The sequence below is a fragment of the Festucalex cinctus genome, chromosome 8 (genome assembly GCF_051991245.1).
Source record: "Festucalex cinctus isolate MCC-2025b chromosome 8, RoL_Fcin_1.0, whole genome shotgun sequence".
Lineage (NCBI taxonomy): Eukaryota > Metazoa > Chordata > Actinopteri > Syngnathiformes > Syngnathidae > Festucalex > Festucalex cinctus.
In genome coordinates this window covers 5,819,881-5,841,924 of record NC_135418.1, presented here as the reverse complement: position 1 = coordinate 5,841,924, position 22,044 = coordinate 5,819,881, and the positions used below count along the sequence as shown (strand labels likewise).

The 22,044-nt window shown below is 40.0% G+C and overlaps 2 protein-coding genes across 4 annotated transcripts in view; both read right to left on the bottom strand.

Moving 5' to 3' along the window:
* Positions 1-22,044, bottom strand: part of LOC144023490 (contactin-4-like) — a 177,638-nt gene that overhangs the window by 72,148 nt on the left and 83,446 nt on the right. For all 3 annotated transcript variants that reach the window (XM_077529033.1, XM_077529032.1, XM_077529034.1), the window contains exons 7-9: positions 17,582-17,684; positions 16,237-16,421; positions 6,503-6,642 (exon numbers count right to left, since the gene is read on the bottom strand). In XM_077529033.1, the coding sequence (XP_077385159.1) occupies positions 6,503-6,642; positions 16,237-16,421; positions 17,582-17,684 (428 nt within the window). The remainder of the gene's footprint in view (positions 1-6,502; positions 6,643-16,236; positions 16,422-17,581; positions 17,685-22,044) is intronic.
* On the bottom strand, positions 8,362-9,970 carry LOC144023491 (uncharacterized). Its single transcript, XM_077529035.1, has 5 exons — positions 9,225-9,970; positions 9,054-9,100; positions 8,919-8,969; positions 8,811-8,844; positions 8,362-8,721 (listed from the first exon to the last, which is right to left on the bottom strand). Exons 1-5 carry the CDS (start codon positions 9,562-9,564, stop codon positions 8,492-8,494), a joined length of 702 nt encoding a protein of 233 aa, XP_077385161.1. The 5' UTR covers positions 9,565-9,970; the 3' UTR covers positions 8,362-8,491.

Below are 22,044 nucleotides of genomic sequence, written 5' to 3'. Positions count from 1 at the left end.
GGTGTACCCTGGCTACTGCCTGAAGCCAGCTGGGATAGGCTCCATCACCCCCCGTGACCCTTGTGAGGAGGAAGCGGTCAAGAAAATGGATGGATGGATGGACTGGTGTAAAACATTACCAAAATGCTTCATGTGACTGACGCTAATTTATTAATATAACTGATACGCAACAATTTCTGTCCATCCTAATCACAAACATTTCATGAAAGGTTACTGTTTAATACTGAGAAAGACAGCGACATCTCTCATAAACAGCAAATAGAGCTTGTTTTCCACTCTACCACTTATATAATTGACCTTTCCCTGTTCCACTCATTACAAGAGTGTGCTTAATGGTGGCATTTCAAGTAATGTAACACCTTTGCTTATTACTCCATTCAGCTGTGTCGTCTGAATACACTTATTGGCTACTATGAGGGGGTACTTAAAGGGATACTGTACTTTTCACGGAGATTTTTATTTTTTTTTATTCCTGCAGTGAAAAGTTCTTACTTTTGTTGTAACACATTTGAAAATATGGTGAATTTCAATGTACATTTCATAACTGTAAGAGGTTTTTAGAAATGTAGTGAACACTGCCAAATTTTTCAAATACATTACTGCGTAATCCCGATAGGGACTTCCTATGTGGCCAACACACCACAATTAGTTTTCACAATTCCTTCGCAAATGCTACTAGCATTGATCCTGAAAGGATTAGGCCACATCATTTTGAACCAGCATGACCAATTAGGCCTACAGCGAGATATCCTCATTCAGATGAGAAAGATGCATTACGGCAGGGTTGCCCAAGTCCGGTCCTCGAGAACCCCTATCCAGCCTGTATTCAATGTCTCACTCCTCCAGCACAGCTAAATCCAATGATCAGCTCATCAGCAAGCTTTGCACAAGACAGATTATAATCCTGATCATGAATCAGGTGTGTTGGTGGAGAGAAACATGGAACTGGACATAGGCTCTCGAGGACCGGACTTGAGCACCACTCCCTGTATTACGGAAATGCCACCAATGTGCTGTGACAATGTGGCAACTTTAAAATAAAAGCCCAACAAATAATAAAACTACACCATTGCTTTGTTAGGCTTTGAGCTGAGCTCAGTTGTGGGCTGGGATCGGTACCTTGCTCATGGGCACCTCAACAGTATCCTGGAAACAAACTAGCATCTCTCACCAGCCAGCTACAATATTTACATTTTGTCTTCAGCAGAACTTGAACAGCTTTGGTGTCCTCAGGGATGAGCTACTGCCAATGTACAATGAATAACATCTGATTTTCATTAGGTGCAATCCTGCCTCAGAGAAGATTCCTCGGTTGAAAGCATGTTTTATAAACAAACATGACATATAGGGCTCTATATTCATAGACAGCAAAGTAGCCTTTGAGTGTAAAAACAGACAGTTTTTGAAATCTTATATCTTTGTAATACATTTTTGTAAGTAGTAAGTATGGAAGTGCAGCGTGGGAGGTGACAACTTGGCTGCAAGCAAAGTAGAACAATGTGTTATTTGCCCTAAACTGCATTGCACAATACTGCATTTTAAAATTACAGCAATGTTTAAACATAACACTATAGATTTGCTAAAATAACACCCACTCAAGTGGACTGACTAGTAATTAGGGGTGGGAATCTTTGGACACCTTAGGATTCGATTCAGATTATGATTCAGGGACTACGATTCGATTATGAAACAATTATTAATTCATGTACATTGATGCACTTTTTGTCTCCGGTTCGAGTCCAGGCTCGGACCTTCCTGGGTGGAGTTTGCATGTTCTCCCCGTGCCCGCGTGGGTCTTCTCCGGGTACTCCGGTCTCCTCCCACATTCCAAAGACATGCATGGCAGGTTAATTGGGCGCTCTGAATTGTCCCTAGGTGTGCGTGAGTGTGGATGGTTGTTCGTCTCTGTGTGCCCTGCGATTGGTTGGCAACCAGTCCAGGGTGTCCCCCGCCTACTGCCCAGAGCTAGCTGAGATAGGCGCCAGCAGCCCCCGCGACCCTTGTGAGAAATAAGCGGTCAAGAAAATGGATGGATGGATGGATGATGCACTTTTTTGCAACCCACATTTCTTTTCATCTCTCAGTAATCACTTGGTGCGATGGATTAAAAAAAAAACAAAAAAAAACTTACAGTTCGGATCATATCACCGATTTGAATCACAGATCAGATAATTTTTCTGATCAGCGACAAATAAAAAATAAAAAGATAAATAGAACTTTGTTTATTTTATAAAAACACTTGTTCCCATTAAATAACAAAATTCAATTCAACTTGTCAAATTGTCCGGAATGTAGGAACACAAGCCATATTTGACATTTTTTGGTGAATGTTTGTATTTATTCAATAGGGAAAAAATGATGAAAATTATTCTAATTATCTTTTCTTTATTTCTTTCTTTGTTTCTTTCAAACTAGGGTGGCCACTTCCATAAGGTCAAAAAGGAGGACATGTTTGAAAAAATTAAGTGTTCCCTCCGTATAACGCGGTTCACTTTTCACGACTTCGGTGTTTCGCTGATTTATTTTTTTCCCCCACTTTTCCCTCCAACCAACTCCATTTTTTTTTGTAGCTAGCGACTCCAAACGGCTGGTTTCAATGAGTCGCAGTAATGCAGTGTCCTCCTTGGGACATTTGTTTGTGACACTTGTTATTTATATACATACATACATGTATACATATATGCATATATACATACAACCATCCACAAGCACAAGCACACCTAGGGACAATTCAGATCGCCCAATTAACCTGCCATGCATGTCTTTGGAATGTGGGAGGAGACCGGAGTAGCCGGAGAAGACCCGTGCAGGCACGGGGAGAACATGCAAACTCCACCCAGGAGGGCCGGAGCCTGGACTGGAACCCGAGTCCTCAGAACTGGGAGGCGGACGTGCTAACCAGTCACCCACCGTGCCGCCCATTAGAACGGTCTGTTGGTTAATAATTTGTCAAAATAACACCTTCTTGGGTGCAGCGACTAGTAGTAAATTATTGAACAAACATGAAATTTTCGAATTGTGACATTGTTTCAGCCCTACACCTGCGATAGATACGTTATGTTGTATGAAGAAAAGCTGAGCCAAAAGGCAACAGCCTCGATTTAACAGTTGGTCTACCTTTGCAACCTCACTTATAGCTACAGACTGTGGCTAATAAGAATAAGCTCACAGATACAAGTGGATAGAATGAGTTTCCCCTGCAGAGTGTCTGAGGCTGTCCCTTAGAGATATGCTGAGAAGCTCGGTCATCCGAGAGGGACTCAAAGTAGAGCCACGGTTCCTCCGCATCAGGAGAAGCCAGATATGTTGGCTAAGGCATAAGGCTACCCTATGTTCCCAACACCTCCTTGGTGAGTTGATCCACAGTGAGGAGGCCCCAGGGAGTACCCAAGATTCAATGGAGTGACTAAATATACGCATATCTGTCTACTGTCTGTGCCAATAAGCAGAAAAAGAACATGTATGGATGGGTTTATAATGAAGATCAGTATTTTCACATAGCTCTAAGATTTAATGAAAACATCGCAGGCATTGTTTACACAAGTTGACTACTCACCATGATTTGCAAGTCGTTTTATTAGACAGGCTTCACTGTGCATATGTTGCCAAACTGGGTTCATTCCAAAGACATGTATTACAATCCAGCACTGATCAATATCCTCTGGTGTGTTTGTGTCACGAGCTCTGCATAATGAAGCAGCTGTTTATTCATCAGGCGCATGCTGCACTCGAGTGCTCATACGGTTTATTAATGTAGGCCCTATTTATTTTTTAAATAATGAGCATTAAATCAGGGGTTTGTTTTTGTTATAGGAATTCACATTTTTGTTCGAACCTTTGAACACTAACGTATCTATGCAAACAGAACCATCACTGAGTGTAAACGATTAGATCATTTAAATGACTTTAACACAATGTCAATATGTTTCTCTTATATCATTTTGCTTTAAAGGCAGCATAGTTTAATATTAAAGTGCAGCAGTGGAGAGCGGTCATAATAAGCTATTAATGCGGTGCATGACCAAGCCCTTCAATAAAATCATTTAAATAATTATAGTTATACAATACCTTTAGTTCTACTGCTTTGGTCTTAAATTCCTGTGTAATTTGTCCTGTTTTCCTTGCCTTGCGGAGAGGTTAAAAGTTTTTTTTGTTTTTTTGTTTTTTTGTTTTTTTGTTTTTTTTGGTAAAGCCGACAGCGGATTGTTAGCACACACGAACCATCGTGATAAACGGGTGTCTCATGAGAGGAAGCTCGGCTTTGTAAACCGGAAGGTCGACAGCTTTTGCGCATGCGCAATGAGAAATAAAGATGTGTTAGTTCAGAGGTTGTTTCTGTACGTGCGCTTTTGAATGGCAAAAAGGCTGACAGTCAAGCTGCATGCCTGACAACAAAGTAATCATCGCAAAAACGGGGAAGAATTTCGTCCCTCACTTCAAGAAAGGACGTACAGGAAACATCAGTGGCTAGTTGCAGTTACAGGTAAGGTTTGTTTTGGTTTAGCTGTTATGTTTTCCTTTGTGTCAACATCTCAAGTTTGATCATGTACATCTGTGCTTGTCATGCCGGTCCTTAGGTCTTGTTCAGACTGGCGGCCAAAATCCGATTTTTTTAGCCCATCCAGATTGAAAATGGATGGCTATTTTGTAGTCTGAACAGTCCCAAAGCACATGAAATCCGATTTTTTGTGGGACGGCATGAAACCACATGCGGGAGGTAGTTTCATATCCGATTTGGACAGGATGAGTCTGTCTGATCAGCTTGAAACACACAGAACGGATTTGACTCTCAGTAACGTCACTCTACGTGTGAAAAAAACCAATGCCTCCGCGCTGTCGATATCCAATCTGTTCGTTGCCTGGTTAGTTTCCTCACATGCTCGGCAGTCAAACACCTTGACGGCGCCACTGCCCCGTCGAAGACAGAAATACGGTGACAGCTTATGTTACTTGTGCGGAAGCCGGTCTCGTTACATCATCAGTTCTTCACATATGCAACCGGAAATAGTGAATTAGTGCCGGGCAGTAGCCATAGACATATGGTTGTTTAAAAAAAAAATAAAGAAGAAGAAAGAAAAAAAAGCTGCTTACGCGCTTGCGAGTAACGGGAAGTACGGAGCGGTAAACAGCATCACAATGAGAACAAACACTACATGCACTGGGCGCTGCCTCCGTTCAACGTCGTTGCTACAGCAACCTGTCAGATGGGTCAATAATGTGGCTCAGTCTGAACAGGGCCAGATCGGATTTGGACACTTGCTAAAAACAATCTGGAAGTCAGCCGTAAAAATCAGATTTGAGGAAGAGTCTGATTGGAGTCAGAAAATCTTGCAGTCTGAATGCAACCTTGGGCCCTGTTTACATGGAAGCAAACCCGGCTTCGTTCCTCAGACAAATATTGTAAAGACAGAACCGTCTCAAGACATGCGAGTGTCCAAAAGAAGACGGCTTGGACATTTAATGGCTGTAATATATATGCCAAGTCTGGAGAGGCACTGTAACGCTGCTACAGGGGGTGAACAGAAAGCGTAGAAGAATAATCAGCGAAGAAGATGAGCCACTGATCTGAATAGTGTCTGAAAGTTTTGAAGCCGCAAGGCCGCTATATTACTCCTCCCATGAAACGTTTCTTGGCATACGATCCTATACATTTACAGTACCGAAATTAGAGAACATTTGAGACAGTACTTAGTAGAAATAACAGGGGTCTTGCACCTGAGCGATAAAAGAAAAGGGGTCTTCAAAGTAGATTAAACAGCCGTCTGCTCGCAAGATGGGAGGGTAAGATGGCTGCCCTGTGGCTTCAACGGCTTGCACGGGTGTGTATGGGCTATCGGCTATACAGTAATATATACATATCGGTGAGATGAACACAATACAGAGAAGTGACAATGCCGGGTGATACAAGTACAACATCACACAAAAAATTTCGCTGTAAAAGTATAAACAAGCTAAGGAGGTTGAGCAAAACATCTAAGTCACGGCTATATATATCTACTCTGGAGTCTGGTTTCAAAAGTGATCCGGTTTCAAGCTCCAAAACCGAGCCGCTGTGTGGATAAACTGCCTAAACGGTAAGAAACCTGTGCGGATACACTGAAATGGGTTTTCGTGTGGACCGATAATTCGTGTCACCCAATCAGCTCCCTCCGCCATCTTGTCCAGGTGTCTCTCGGCTCGTTAGTATGTGTATTTACTTCCCTGCTTTCATGTCCTTGTCATGCCTGGTTGCCCTTTGTTCACAGTCTTTAGAAAAAGTCCAGTTATTTCTCCATATTTGTTTGCACTTGTTTTGGACTTTGTTGGTTATGTTTTGTTTTGTTTCGTTTTTTTTAATAACTTGTGCCTGGTTTGTTTTTTTTAAATTTTGTTTAATTAAACTACCCTAGCGTGAAAAGGCCTTAAACAAACAGCCCTGCTCAAGAAATTTGTAAAAAAATAACAAATGTAACCAAAACGGCATCCGAAATTCCACAGTGACACTCATTTCCGCATGGCTCACCTCAGTAGGTTCCATATTCTCTCCATTTTTCATCCACCTGTAGGAGGGTTTTGGCTTCCCTGTGGCTTTACAATCCCAAGACAAGGAGCCATCGATGAGCTTCTGGACATCTTGAGGTTTCTCAATAAGATGTGGCGGAGCTGGAAATGTTTAGAGAAGAATGAACCTGTAGTCAACACAGGCTAAATTCCTTTCTATACTAGAATGACATGTTAGGAACAGAAAAACGTGGTATATATATATCTATTTATCATATACATTACATACACACATTTTCTGAGCTGGAGCCTCAGCTGGCTTTCGGGCAGGAGGTGGGTACACCCTGGTTGCAAGCCACTCGCAGGGCACACATAGACAGACAACCATCCACACTCACAATCACACCTAGGGACAATTTGGAGCACCCAATCTACCGGCCATGCATGTCTTTGTATATGTATGTATATAAATTTAAAAAAACATTTTTAATAGATTTGATGGTCTTTGCTTGATTAATGTAAATAAATCTTTGATTACCAGTGAAATCACATAATTCCAACTATGTATGTATGTTTCTAAATATGGGACTGTCTGTGCCATAAAATGTAAATTATTAAATGATCGTATAATTACAAAAAGCGCATTTCATTGTCCTGCCTCTTGCATTTAACTCGTGTCTTGTTACTAAGGAAAAAAGTGCAGTCATGTGGGGAAATAAAGCAAGTGCGACAAAGCTCTCCGTACATGGTGCACGGTGTGTAGGTCAAGCTCCTATCACATGGGGCCAGTGGCAAGAAAAGAGTAATGGTGGACTGCACTTTTCCATTTCACCAACTTTAACTAATGTCACTCTCAAGGACTGACCTTTTGGAGGTTTTTCCGTAGTCATAAAAACCCAGCTCTAATTGGCTTGTACTTTCCAGTATTTGTCTTTAAAAGATGCAGGGTAAGGCTGAGAGAAAGTCAATGGCTTGTACACACTCTATGCACATGCACACACACACTTTTTTTTTTTCCCAGTACACACTGGATCTGTGATCAAGCATGCTTGATTGTGGGGGAATATCGAAGATAAAAAGAAATGGAGCAGCTGCCCAGCAAGTGTGCTTTTAATATTTATAATGGAGTCCACATAAAAATAATATATATATATATATATATATATATATATATATATATATATATATATATATATATATATATATATATATATATATATATATATATAAATAATATATAAAAAAATATATACAGTGATACCTCAGCTCACGAACATAATTGGTTCCCAGAAAGTGTGTGTAAGGCGAAAAGTTTGTCTTCCGAAAATTTATTTCCCATAAGAAACCATTAAAATGAGAATAATCCGTTCCCAGGTCCCCATAAAACATAATTTTCTACTAAATAAGCCTTAAAACTACACAAAAATATACCTTATTTTATGTATAATAAATGTGCTATTGTATTGTAATTAAATAAATAAACTGTACTGTATAATAAAGTCGTTTTATTTACCTTTGTGATGGTAGTTCTTAACTCTTTGACTGCCAGCCATTTTCGGAAAAGGTAACCCCATACTGCCAGCTGATTTACAGAATTTTACCGATATTTCAAGCTCCACAGAAAATGTTGTGTTAGGACTATGGAAACGCGGATACTACCAAATGAAAGATTGAAGTCTCATCTTTCATCAAAAAAAAAAAAAGTTTGTTTGTACCTTATTCAGATCTTCAGTAATCAACAATAGAAAACAGCTTCGTTTCACCCAAATCCTCTATTTTCTTCCAAAATACGGAGAAATCAAGCTTTTTGTGAAACAATGTTATTTCATGCACTCTAGTGAATTTGGCACTTTTTTTTTTTTTTGCATGAGTGATTCTACAAACACCTAAACTTCTATAAAACACTACCCCAACAATAAAAAAAAGTGTTTTTTGATTGCAAAATAACAGTTTATTTACATGCAACAGTAGCAATCCGAACAAACAATTTGGAAAACTCTTTGCAAACTATTTACACGACAGTTTTTGTCAGTCTGCTTCTGCATGGACTGATTTGCGTAGAGGTTGGTATGATGAACGATGTGCTGGAGAAGTTCATCCGTGATGAAGAGCTCCAGGATGTCAGCTGGTGGGAATTCAGCTCTGCTGCAGCATCCCTTGGTCCTGGTTTTGCAGCAAAGGGGAAGATGGTTGGCTGCCAGCCGAATTCATCAACTTCAAGCCAGCCAGAATCTTTGGGATCTGCAAATATACATTTCAATATCATATATTATTTTAGAGCACTGTGATGCAATGTGTGTGTGTGTGTGTGTGTGTGTGTGCATGTTTACCTTTTTTTATTGGATGTATTGATTGATGCACATTCTGTAAATTATAGAAGACGTTTACCATCAAATATTTTATTAGTGCCGTGGAGAATCTTTTTTTTTTCTTTTTACCTTTGTTCTGCTCACTGTGAGAAGGGTCACTTTGGGCCCTATGAGGAGGAGCTGAAAGAAACATATACAATTACAATACTATCGAAAGACTTTCCTTTTATTGTTGCGGTGTATTGAAAACCTTTTTTTTTTTACCTTTCTTTGTCGTAGAACCAGCGGTCGGACATTGCTGTGAGCACGATCTATAAAATATACATTCACGTTTGTATAGGTAATAGATGTTTTAGTGTATATCAGCACATTTACACACGCTGCTAGCAGATCGACCGAAAAGGAAAGTAATCTTACTAGCATGTTAGCGCTTACCTTCACGTTCTTTGGAAGACTGTCCAAGACTGTCTTGCATCGGACCCATAGTAGTCGTCATCGTCCGATGAAACGTCATCTGTGCAGACGTGCTCGGTTGTGCACCACTTTTCTCCGGTGTTAGCATCGCTAGCCGGTGGGGCCTTAGGACTTTATTAGCATCGCTAGCCGGTGGGGCCTTAGGACGTGGTCGAAACGGCCGTGTCACCGCTTCAACTATGACTTCGTCATCACTGTGCTCTTGAGCACTGGTCGATGCTTTTGAGCTTTGAAAATAAGGATCAAGCGTGAGCTGATTGCCATCTGTAGCCTTTTTGACTCCCTTAGCCAAGTTAGCCATTCTCTCCCCCTCAACACTCTAGCTCAGCCTCTCTTCTTCTACTGTTGTCTCCTACCCGATCTTGTCCTAAAGACTCATCACAGCCATCTAGTGGCCAGGAATACACATATAGTAACCCGATCGGCTTGATACTTGGAACACAGCTGCCCAAGGCTTTCCTCCACCCGTTTCCATAAAAAAACATAGTAGACGTCAATTAACGTCTATGGCGGCCAATCCTAGGATTATACTGAACGTTTTTAAACGTTTATGGCGGTCAAAGAGTTAAGGATGGTAGCAATGGTAGACTTACTTCATTCGCGAGCGTTTCACCGCATAGAGTGTTTATGGAACGGTTGCCGCTCATTCGCGCTTTCGTGCTCACCGGAGCGGAGGAGGTGTGTCCCTTGGTGAACAAGGAAGTGGAGCACTTTAGCGAGTCAACAAAAAGTGAGCACCGCCAACTACTTTCACCTCTTTCCTAGGACTAAACTGCCGTGGCACTATTTTCTCCTTTTTTGAGGTACGTGATAGCACTTTCGCTTTTTTTAGTGGCGCAAACTCCATTGACTACAATGAAAACGCGCCGCCGTCCCTCGCCGTCCCTCGCTTTTGGTGAGAACGTAGCATTAGGCTTAACACTAGCCTGTGGTGGGGTCTTTTTCGGTCCCATAATTGCAAAAGTACACTCAATATGGTCCAAAATGTCTATCAAACACAAACCGCGTCCGCACTAAAAGAAAGGGGGTGACGAACTGGGACGCCGTGAGCGTGCGTCAGCTTCTCGTGACCGCCACTGTGGTGCTGTTCGACCGCGTGGTTTGGTTCGTCCGCCGAAAAGTAGTTCGTCAGCAGAGACTATATGCTCGCGAATTTAATGTTCGTGAGGCGAAAAGTTCGTGAGCTTAAGCGTTCGTCAGCCGAAGTATCACTGTATATATATAAAATATATAATACTGTATATACACAGTCCTGTGAAAATATTCACTTCATATATATATATATATATATATATATATATATATATATATACATACATGTTAGGGGTGTGCTCAATAAAATCGATACGGCAATATATCGTTGCGGGCCTCATTACAATACACGTATCGATACGCAGCTGTCAGAATCGATATTGCTCGTTAACTTTAAATAGGCAATTAACGTTTGCCTTTGCAGCTTGCATTGTACCTTAAAAAATAAAAACCAGCAGCGTCTTTGAAGTTAATTGCCTTCAATTAATGCAAAAATAGCTCACCAGTGATTGGACACGGTGTCTTGCTAAGATAAATGAAAACAAAGAAGAATATCAATATTTATTTACTTATAAACTCAACATGGCACGTGTCTCAATGTACCAATTTTCCTATAGTTTGTTTAAAAAAACGAAATAAAATGTGTCTTATGTGGGATACATATGTATCGCAATACGTATCGTATCGTGAGGTTGGCAGCAATACCCAGTCCTAGTATATATAGTCTTTCTGTTGTACCCAGGCCAAAGGTTCGTCGAGGTCATTTGATGTTTATGAGTATTGGGATGATGCTTATAGAATGTTGGTGCAAGTATGTTACAGTTCACTTTTAAGGAAATGAATCTCCAGTTATCCAGCATCACGCAAGACATATTTTTTTTTTATTTGCCGCAATCAATTCATAAACGAGAGATCATTTGACAATGATACAAATTCCAATACACCAGGAATTGTGTGTCCCTTTAATTGTGCTTAGTGAGGAGAATCCACAAGGAGAAGCATGTCATTCTATACGACTCCAACATTAGAGCAATACACCATTTATTAAAAACTAATCAACTATTCTGTAAAATGGTTAATTTCAACTCTTACCTGACAAAAAAATAAATAAAATCGTCAATTTATGTTGCACGATTATGACTTTTTAAGGGATATTTTTGCATTAGGTACAGTAGCGGCCATTTTTAGTATCACATGCTGTAAACATGCATAAAATCACATGGCTGCAATGACTACAAAGACGCTCAAGAGGAATTATTGCATCCCAAAGTGGACATAAAAAGGGGTAATTACGCCCTATAGCAACAAACCACTTCTTAATTTACTATTTATATGTCACCCTGGAGTGGGTACTTTGTGGACGGTCCCTAACCTAAACGGTAAACATCCGGCCAACATTTACTCGCTCCGCCCGCTACATTCAGTTGTGCTCAGTGTGTTTACTCCTACATTAGGAAAGCCAACCCTCCACCGCATCGAAGTCATCAAATTATGGATGAGTGGGGGTTATGGTCGAAAAATAGTTGTTTGACTATCCATTTTCAAGGTAAGCCTGTTGCTCTTCTTCAGGGCCTTTAATAGCCATCTTACAGAATTAATCGGTTTTGCCATTATTACTTGTACTGTATTTAAAACGCTTTTCCTGACACAACCTGTCAAAGTTGCTGGACCGACATTACTTGTAAGAAATGCCCCATTTGCTGTAATTGGCATACAAGCAAAGGCCAGACTTAGTTTGGATGTTAGCGGTGTAGAACTTAGTTCAGGAAAGCTATTTTTTTCCCCCTAATCAAAGTGCTAAACTCGCTGGCTATTACACAGTGGAGCCTAGTCTAAATAACTTTATTAAACACCAAGACAGTGCGATTATTTTTCCATCGTCGCTAGCTCCGTTCCCTCCTGTAGCCCGCGATTGCACTTGTAACCAGGTGGTTAGACAGGGCGTTATGTTTTCCGATTTTCTTTAAAGGCATCATCCCAGCCCCATAGTCTGCCTGGCGACTGATAGTTAATGTGCAACACCTATGCACGTCGTAACGTCAGTCATTGGAGCTTGCTGATGAGCTTGTCGTTGGAATCACCTGCGTTGGGAATAGGGATCAGGCTGGGTAGTGTGTCCCGAGGACCAGGGTTGAGAAACACTGGTATAGGACTTCACAATGATGCGGTTGCATGATGTGAATTAACTGTGAATGTTATTTTGTTTGTATGCTTCAGATTCATTGAAGAGGCAGAAGGGGATGCAGGCACCAGAGTACATTTTTGCTGCTGTTGTGCAGAAGTGGCTCTGTTATGCCCTTGGTGAGGAGGAGATTAACTGAGTTTTGAAGAAATTTACTGAACTTGAATGAAGTTTTGTGTTGTCGTTATTAATTTAAAACTAATGTGAAATCTAGCCAAGTTTTTATTAGTCTCCCTAGCTGTTTCTCCTGTCTGTAAATAAAGCAGGACCTCTAATCATAGGCATATTTGAAGCATTAAAGTGTCACGGTTGAAAAATTTGATTCAATCAATACAAAGAATGGGAATAACGTTTAGATTTTGTAAGGATTTCAACGTTGGAACAATATTACCTCTTTTACCGCCAAAAACATTATTTGACATTAAGGGCACACCCACTGAATACCGCCAATAACGTCAATTGACGTCAACTACATTTTTTATTTATTTTTTCCTCAATGAGGAGTGCAACGTCTTGTGCAGCGCTGGTTTGTGAATGGGGTGGGAAAATCTAAAAGCGCCCACTAACTATGGCCAGCAGATGGCAGCATTGTAACTCTTTTCAATGGGCTCCCGGGTTTCAAATTACATAAAAACATGGCGGATCTTAGGAAATAGAACGTTTTCAAGGAAGACGTGAATGACCAAAGCGTTTGTCACATTAAATCTAATTCACAGAGCGGATTCTGTTATCACTAAATTACAGCTGCTATTTTAAGACCGACAGTAAATTTCATGGGCACAGTCCATGAAATGGCCTGGTACAACCCAAGATAAACACCGTAATGTATTAATTTTGGACCCAAATACAAATCCGTGATATCGTGAATCCGCAATAAGTGAACCACAAAGTAGCAAAGGACCACCGTATCACTTTTATTTTGCTAAAAACTGTAAGGGGAACGCAGCTTGTGCCTATCAGCTTGCATCTTCCCTTCAGTTTGGAGTGTTTGTGTTTCTTGGGAGTGTGGAGGGGTGGAGTTGTGGAGGGTGACATCATGCTCGTCCCCGCGGATATTTGTTAGCATACGACAGAATTGGAATGGAAACTGAAGGAAAAAAAAACAAACAAGAGGCCAGTTTCGAGCATAGACCAAACTCCAGCTCAGACTCTGAGAAAATGACAAAAATGAAGTTTATTAGTGCATGACTCGCACAATGAACAAGCTTGACAGAGGCTACAGTTATGGCAATCGCGAGTGAAAAATTGACAAATTCCACAAGGCATCTTTAATGATAGCTCAACTTCAATTTACAAAGCTTCAACATTAGTTTGCTTGACATTGCTTATGCTACTGCTTTCCTCACTATATGTCACCACATGTAGCATGTGCACATGGCCGTTGCTGCCACGAATACTGCTGCATACGGCCAACAGACTCATTATTTCCCCTTCTTTGAGACCCTCAGCTGTTCAATAACCTGCCTGATTTAAAATGGCACACCGAAAGTCCCTTAGCTGTCTAATAGCATGCCTGATGTCAAATAAATTAACTGAACACTAAACTAATGCTTCTATAAATATAGTAGTAATAGGGAATTTATAACAGGAGGAAATCATTATCTTCACGGTCTGTAGCCGTTATTGAGATTTATAATAACGTGCGCAAACCCACTTCCAGCAATGCTTCGTCTGCCATTTGTCAGTCAACAAAATGGGTGTCGGATTGACGGAGTGCCCACCACGGTTCAGTTCACTGTGCCAAGGTGAAGTCACCAAACATATTAATATTCTTGTTTTATAATGCATTGTTTCATTAAATAATTTTCAAAAGAATGATTCATAGTGTTAGTTGGTCATTTAAAGTGTGAGTTGGCATGTAAAAACAAATGTAAAATGTATGGAATTTGTGAGGTGATTTAATTATTTAATTACATCCCTGATGAAACTGTGCTCTTGTTTCTCCATTTTACATTTAAGTCAGTCATAAATAACAGTCATAACTTTCTTCTAGGCTATCTCAATCCAAATTTTCAAGGCATATGGCTGGTCTTTGGGTTTGTTCAATATTGCTTCATTAATTACTTTATAGGGAGTTTTTCCTTGTCGCCATTGTATATATTGTCCTTGCTCACACAGGGTTAAGTTTGGCTCATAATGAGTGAAGAGGGCAGTTTGATACTTGCTTCATGTGTAAAGTGTTTTGAGATAATTTTGTTGGGAACTAAAGTTAAATATTGTACCTATATACCAGAACCGCAAGGAGAGTAGTGTACGCTGGTGCATTTTGGTTGACACTGGTTATGATTTACTTTCGTCAGGATTAATATCCGTAATGTGACCAAAATGTTACTTATTCATTAGTTAATGGTTTACTTTCGTCAGGATTAATAGCCTGACTGTGGCCGAAGATGGAACCTTGGCAGAAATTCACTAGTGCAATTAGCTCTCGGTGGCCAGATTGTGTTGTGCCAGCTAGTTCCCGCAGCTCACCAACTAGCTCTCGTCAACGTCCAGCGCGACGGCTCAGGCACACGACTCTCACATTCTGTGGTAGCCCAGTGCCACCTTTGACTCTTTTCCATGTGCCAGTGGTTGCTTCTGTTCTACTTTCCCCCATTTGTCTGTCATGGCCAACGTCCATCTCATAAAGTAATGAGAATCTAATTACTTTTTTTTTGTTTTTTGTATAAATGTTGTCAAATGGTGCCCACTGTTTTTATGTGACAACATGAATGACTGGGAATGTTTTAAACATGATCCACCATATAGCACTACTTGCATTTATTTCCCTCTCGGAACTAGACTCTCCCACTTTTGCAGCTTGCTTGGATGAACAAGATATACCTTATCGATCCGCCCATTGGCTTACACTGCTGACAAATGTCTCAAAAGCTTAATTCAAAGCAGGCTCAAAATAAGATTACTGATTTTTATCACCTGGTTGCAGACAGTATGAGAGGGAGAGAGAAACAGAGAGAGACAAAACACATCAAAATGAAAAAGGACCTGCAGCTCACTGCGGCCAGCCGCTGTGGATCATTGTTTGCTCCTGGGTTGTTAAAGAGAAAAAGACCGAGAGCGTCCAGTAAAGTTGTAAACAATGGTAAAGTGCTTAATGCCCCAAATAAGTTCTTTGTGACAGCTGACACAGTTTGACTAGCGGGAGAAAAAAAAAAAAAGCTAGGCAGAAAAACCATGGTTTATCGAAATTGTACAACCTGTGCCTTTGAAACTTGAAGATGGTAAAATAATGTTCAGGTAAGAAAATTTCTACATTGTACATTTTTATTTTTTTTTTATTTTTTATGCTCACGATAGGTGAGAGGGTTCCACTACTGGACTAACCACAGCAATGAGTGGATCCACTGACCCCTTTCCTGTCATTCCAGATGCTTTGGGGAAGATTATGTCCCTGACATATGTGCTACTGGTCTATGTACAGTGCGTTTAATAGCTTTTATCTCCAGTGAAGTTGGAAGAATGTCAATCATGATGCCATCTGGTGGAACCCATCACAAAGATCTCCATCAAGGTCATCAGCAAGGGCTGAGCTTCATCCACATAACTCCTTTTAATCTGGATCAAAATATTAGAGGCATCATGACTGACAGTCTTTAATCATTTTGATGTGTCATTAAAATGCACCTCTCTTCTCATGTAAGCCACGTGAGACACATACTCTGTCTACTGTTGCTGCCACTGAGTCAATGCAGGTCTGACAAATGAGAGAAGGTCTAATAGTGCTTGCACGCACCACGGGATCACCACAGAACTTACCGTAAAAAGAAAGCTTTCCTTTCACAGTGTTCATTCCCCTGGAATTCTCAGCTACACATTCATACGTGCCAGCATCCTCTTGTTGAAAGTATGGGATTTCCAGAACAGCACTTGCTTTCCTTATGTCCACTTTCCTGGGGAAAGGTACTCCATCCGCTTTTCTCCAGTTTATTGACGGAACTGGGCTGGTGAGAAGAGAAATGAATTGTACAAAGTAAAATAATAATAATAATAATAATAATTAAAATGCCTCGATTCATTGAGTTGAAGGTCCAAGCTCTAGCAATTGTTCATTTATATAATCATTGGAAACATCAGCGAGGGTCATTCATTCATGAATCATCTAATGTTCAAAGTAATACATTGTTTCAGACCTTATAGTGTTGAAGTAAGCAAAAGGCACACACATCTAATAGAAGAACCCATTTTCCACCACTAATTTAAGTATCTTAACGTAATCAAATCCAGAGAAGAAATATATATGTCTGCTTTTTTGTCTCTTGTTCCATTCCCATAATTCTAATTATATTTTTGGTATTTGTTGAGTAAAATCTACAATTACAAAAATATTACAATGTTACCATGCTTGGCATAAATTTCCTGAAATTGATTTAGCAAAATATGACACTATTCTGTACTTAATTATCAAGTCAATTCCTTTAGAGGTTGCTTAACATTACCATTATCTCTATATTACAAACTGAAAATTACCTCAAAGTCCCTCAGTGTACTTCATTTTATTATATATATATATATATAAATATATATATATATATATATATATATATATATATATATATATATATATATATATATATATATATATATATATATATATATATATGGTATATGCTTTACTTAGTTTTCATTCGGGTTAAAAACAACAACAAAACAATACTTAAAAGCAGTGTCAAAAATGTTGAAATATAAGGCAAGAATGAGCATAACATTTCAGGCTTTATAAGCATCTTTGCTCACACTATCATATTCATACAAAAGATTTAAAGGCTTATGAGGTCTTTCATTCCCTGCTGAATATAAAACTGCAGGAATTACCTCTGACCTCAGTGAGGTTAAGTCAGACATTTTCACTTTAATCATATTATCTTATGCTGCAGTCTGGGATCCATTACACTAAAAAACAAAAAATACATAAAACCTTCTACTCTAACGGCAACGTGTGACCTCTACTGTCTCAGCTCGGCAACCTTAACTTGAAATGCACGAGGATAGTAGTTAAGATGTGAAACACATGCAAACACAAACAAGCAATAAACTTTTCTAGTAATAAATCTCCTTTTATGTTGTGATGAGAGTGCTGTGCCTGATGCAAGTGTTGCCTTACTTTCCCAGTGCAAAGCATTCCATCTTAACAGTGGATCCTTTGGCAACATGAACCACCTCAGGAAACTGTACTTCAATCTTTGGCTCATATTCACCCATTACACCTGCAGGGACAACATCATTTGTTTTAGATATGCTTTTTTAAACTTATTTTCTAAATTAATCTTGGAACATGTATCAAAATAAAACATAACAATCTCTACTGACAAGTCGTGCTCGCTCTTCGATGGCTTCTGAAAACTGTTTCATATGCAGTCTCTGTTTTCTATAAAATGAAATGTTCTTCAGCCTCCAACTGTGATCTGAGCAGCAGAAACCCGCTTTGCTCACAGCACTGACACAAAAAGTTCTTCCATTGAAAGTAATGAGAAAAACGAGACCAAAATACAACTCCCCAGTAGAGATGTGATACAACGTTGACAATTCATGGACAATTTGAGCTTTTGCATTCAGATGAGATTCATCTGTAGTAGTTGTAACTGTTATCAACCAGAGAATGTTCCGGTTAAACCCCATGGGAGCTGTCAATGTGTCTACAAAGCATCCCATTTACGGTCTGTGAAGCGGCTCTGCTGGATTAAAAATATTCCTTTTGTGCATGTGAATATTTCTGGGACAAGGAGAGGGTTGAGAATGTGGCCTTCAAGTGAGACATATTCAGAAATCACAATGGAGGTGTCTATTATTTGTTTCAATAGAATTCTACCTACCTACCTACCTATACCTACCTGCCCCCCTGTTAGATTTTTTATATATGTGTGAATGTGACCAAAAAAGGTGATTCTTGTTGTTGTTGTTCCCTTCTCCTCTAATCTCTCCATCCAGCTTTGCATCTATCCATTGTTATCAAAGTTTCACTTTAAAGGTTCTGCATTATATTTTAAACCCTTCCACAGTTAACTATAGACATATAATGATTAAATCTTATCTTTGACACCATGGTGATGTAATTTCTTATAATTATTTTAATTTCTTATTTAGCTGGCTAATTTTCTAACCCAGATTCTAACCCTCAATTGATCACATCACAGATTGAGCACCCGCTCGCTTTCTCGGGTTGGGAGAGGCCGGGTTCTTTGAGAGCAGAATGACCTAGAATTCCTCAGAGGCGAGAATGGAGGAAAGCACCACTTAGGCTACGTTTTTAGTGAGGAATTAGCATTTTAACATGGCTCTAAAAAGTTGATTTTTTACATTGCTGACCCTTTAATTTTTAAGATCATGACATTTGTCTTGGGTTTTGCAAAAAAAAATCTCTTTGATTCACACCACCCACTGGAGCACAATCTCAGCATTATCTGAACCCTACAACACAGAGCTGATAATGTGCCACCCAGCCCACAGGCCAAAGAAAAAGACCATCCGCATGTGAGGGAAAACCTGTTGTTACCTCATCTGGTCCTTTGTGAATAGCATACCATACCTCCAGTAGGGAAGAGAGCAAGGTGGATGAATGAGAAAAGAGAGACAGAAGCAACAATCTTATCTTCCATCCATCATCCATTTACTAGCGCTTATCTGGTGTCAGGTCACGAGGACAACAGCTTTAGGAGAGAAGCCCAGACTTCCCTCTCCCTAGCCACTTCACCCAGCTCCTCCAGCAGGATCCCAAGGCGTTCCCAGGCCAGTCGAGAGACATAATCTCTCCAACATGTTCTGGGTCGTCCCTGTGGCCTCCTGCTGGTGGGACGTGCCCGGAACACCTCTCCAGGGAGGCGTCCAGGAGGCATCTGAACCAGATTGGTACGCCCCGAAGACCAGACCCCCCCCCATGCTCAGAAAAGTGTATGCGGTCAAGTGCAGTGAGGAATGCACAGATACATCTTGTATATTGGTGTGACCAAACAACCATTGAGCAGACGCATGGCACAATAGAGACGTGCTGATTCTTCAGGTAATGAGAGACTCAGCTGAGTCTCAGCACCTCGAACAGAAGGAACACTAGTGTTAAGACAAAAATGTACATATGCTTGATAGAGGAGCCAGATTGTTTCGAAGAGGTGTGAGAGCGGCCGTCTACGTGAAGTCACGAGACAGAGGAGAGGTCGTTTTGGCCATCCCAAAGGGACTTAATTTCGATGATGCTGATGATGATGATGATGATGATAATTTTGCCACAAAAAAAAACATAAACAAAAACACAGGCCCCGTGACTGTAGAGCAGTTGTTTTTTTTAAGGGGGGGGGAGCACCGTGCATTGCCAGGTGTGACCTCAGGCAAATGTTATTTTATTTGTATTTTTTTCCTGTATTATAATAAAATGTAATTACACATCCACTCCAGTAGGTGGTAATGCTAATTCATTGTCAGAGACTGCAGAAGCAGTATTACTGGAGCTAATGTGCAGATTTGCTGTTCATAGACAAATGTTACTATTCATCGTCATGGAGGAGCGTTGGGACGGGTGGGGGTTGTGAAATATTTTCTTATTCCTGGGTGGGCGCAAAAAAAAATAATTGATAATAATTGTGCAGCTACATTACTACTTACAACTGAATGGAATATTAATGAGTGAGTTTCCACCCACTGACTTGTTGACAGACAACGACCTCTCTGCAAGACATCTTAACTACTATTGCTTTGCATTCCATTAGTAGTTAGTGTTTGTGTGTATCACTTTTACGGGTTCCTTCGGTTCAGTAAAGCTTTGTGTAATTGTTCAATCTTTGTGGTCTGCTTTCAAGTCCAAGATTCAGAACGTCTTCCTCATTCCAAAATAGCCCAACCAAATATGGCTCCAATATTTTAAGCTACTACCATTCAAGCATATAACAATAAGCTACCGCCTCCTGAATGCTGTAATTTAAAGTCCTGGTGCACAAATAGCCAAAGAAATTGAGGAAACAAGGCAATTTTGTGTTGTTGATTTGGTGAGACATGCTATCAGGATGGCTCTCTGAGTGACTATGAAAGCTAATTCAGATCCCTATCACAGATGTCTCAGAGTGGAATGTAACCCCAGCACAATCGAGCAGACAGGTAAAAGTGTGATTGTCTCATACCAAAATCCTTTCGCAGTTAAATGAACTCACTGACCAAGTCCATGTATCATCAGGATGGCTTTTGTTGTGTGGCCTGCAGCAAAGCATTAGCCAAAAATGAAATTAAAACGCAAGGCAACAGGAAGAGGAAGGGAAAATAGAATTGCAAGATTTGTCTGTAGATCACATCATCCAATGTAATTGACTTATTTGTGATAAAGCATATTCTATTCTTTTATCATTGATTCTGGATGAATACCAGATTGTGTTTAGTCATAATCATGGATATGACCTCATTTTTTTGGAATGGCGCCACTATTGTTTCGATATCTAAGTTCTTAAGTGGATAGACACCACTCAGACAGTATTCAAACGGTGACACCAAATACTTTAATTTGCTGTAAAGTAAAAATATTTGGGTTGACATAAACTGATAACGATAGACGAGAAGGCAACATGTTCTTCCGTGCATTGATACAAAAATGGATGCGCAATTTAGAAGACATCACCTTTTGTTTGTAACCACCCATTTTCCATTTTTCATCTCAGCAAAATTATGTTGAAAGTATGAACAGGTGTGTATTGTGGTCAAGGTATCTATTTAATTATTAAAACAAACAGCATCTCTCAGAGAGAGAGAGAGAAAAACAGGGATGTTTCTGTGGTCTGAGAAGACTGATGTTGAACTTTACCAAAGTGATGAAAAGGATAAAGCTTTGTGAAAAAGGATCTAATCCAGATGCCCAAAATATACAAGGTCATCAGTGAAACTGTGTAATGGTGGCAATTTCGTGGCTTGGACTTTTATGACTGCAAGGATTTGCTCTCTAATTGATGAACAGCGTGATTATGGCAGCAAAATGGACAACAAATTCAACTGCCATGCAAAATCTCTACGAACTGCCGCTGTAATATGTAAATGTTGAGAGATGCTTCACAGTACTACCGGAAAACTAATGTGTGGACAGAGGAATCCAAAGTTAAGTGGAAGGAACACACAATGCAATGTGCTGAAAAATAAGGCACAGCACGCCACCATTAAAACCTCATCCTAACTATGAGATATGGTGGAGGCGGCATCAGGCTTTGGAAGTGCTGCTTTGCCTCAGGATCCAGAAGTATGGTTATTAATCGACGGAAAAATGAATGTACAAGTTTAGAGCCATTTTCTAGGCAAGAGAACTTAAGACCGTCTGTCTGCCAATTGAAGCCTAACAGTATGGTGTGATTATATGATCACACCAGATATCTCCAAAATATTGCACAACTTCAAGTGTTCTGTAAAGAGAAATGTGCTAAAATTCCTCCTGATCGACAAATTTTTATTGCTGCCAGAGGGTCAATCAGTTATTCCTTCCAAAGGTTCACATTTTTTTTCCATCCTTGTTACTGTGTTAAGTATAAACATGGAAAACTTAAATGAGGATCAGATCACATTCTCTGAGCAATTGCAGGAATCCAGGTAATTGCATAGGTTTCAGAT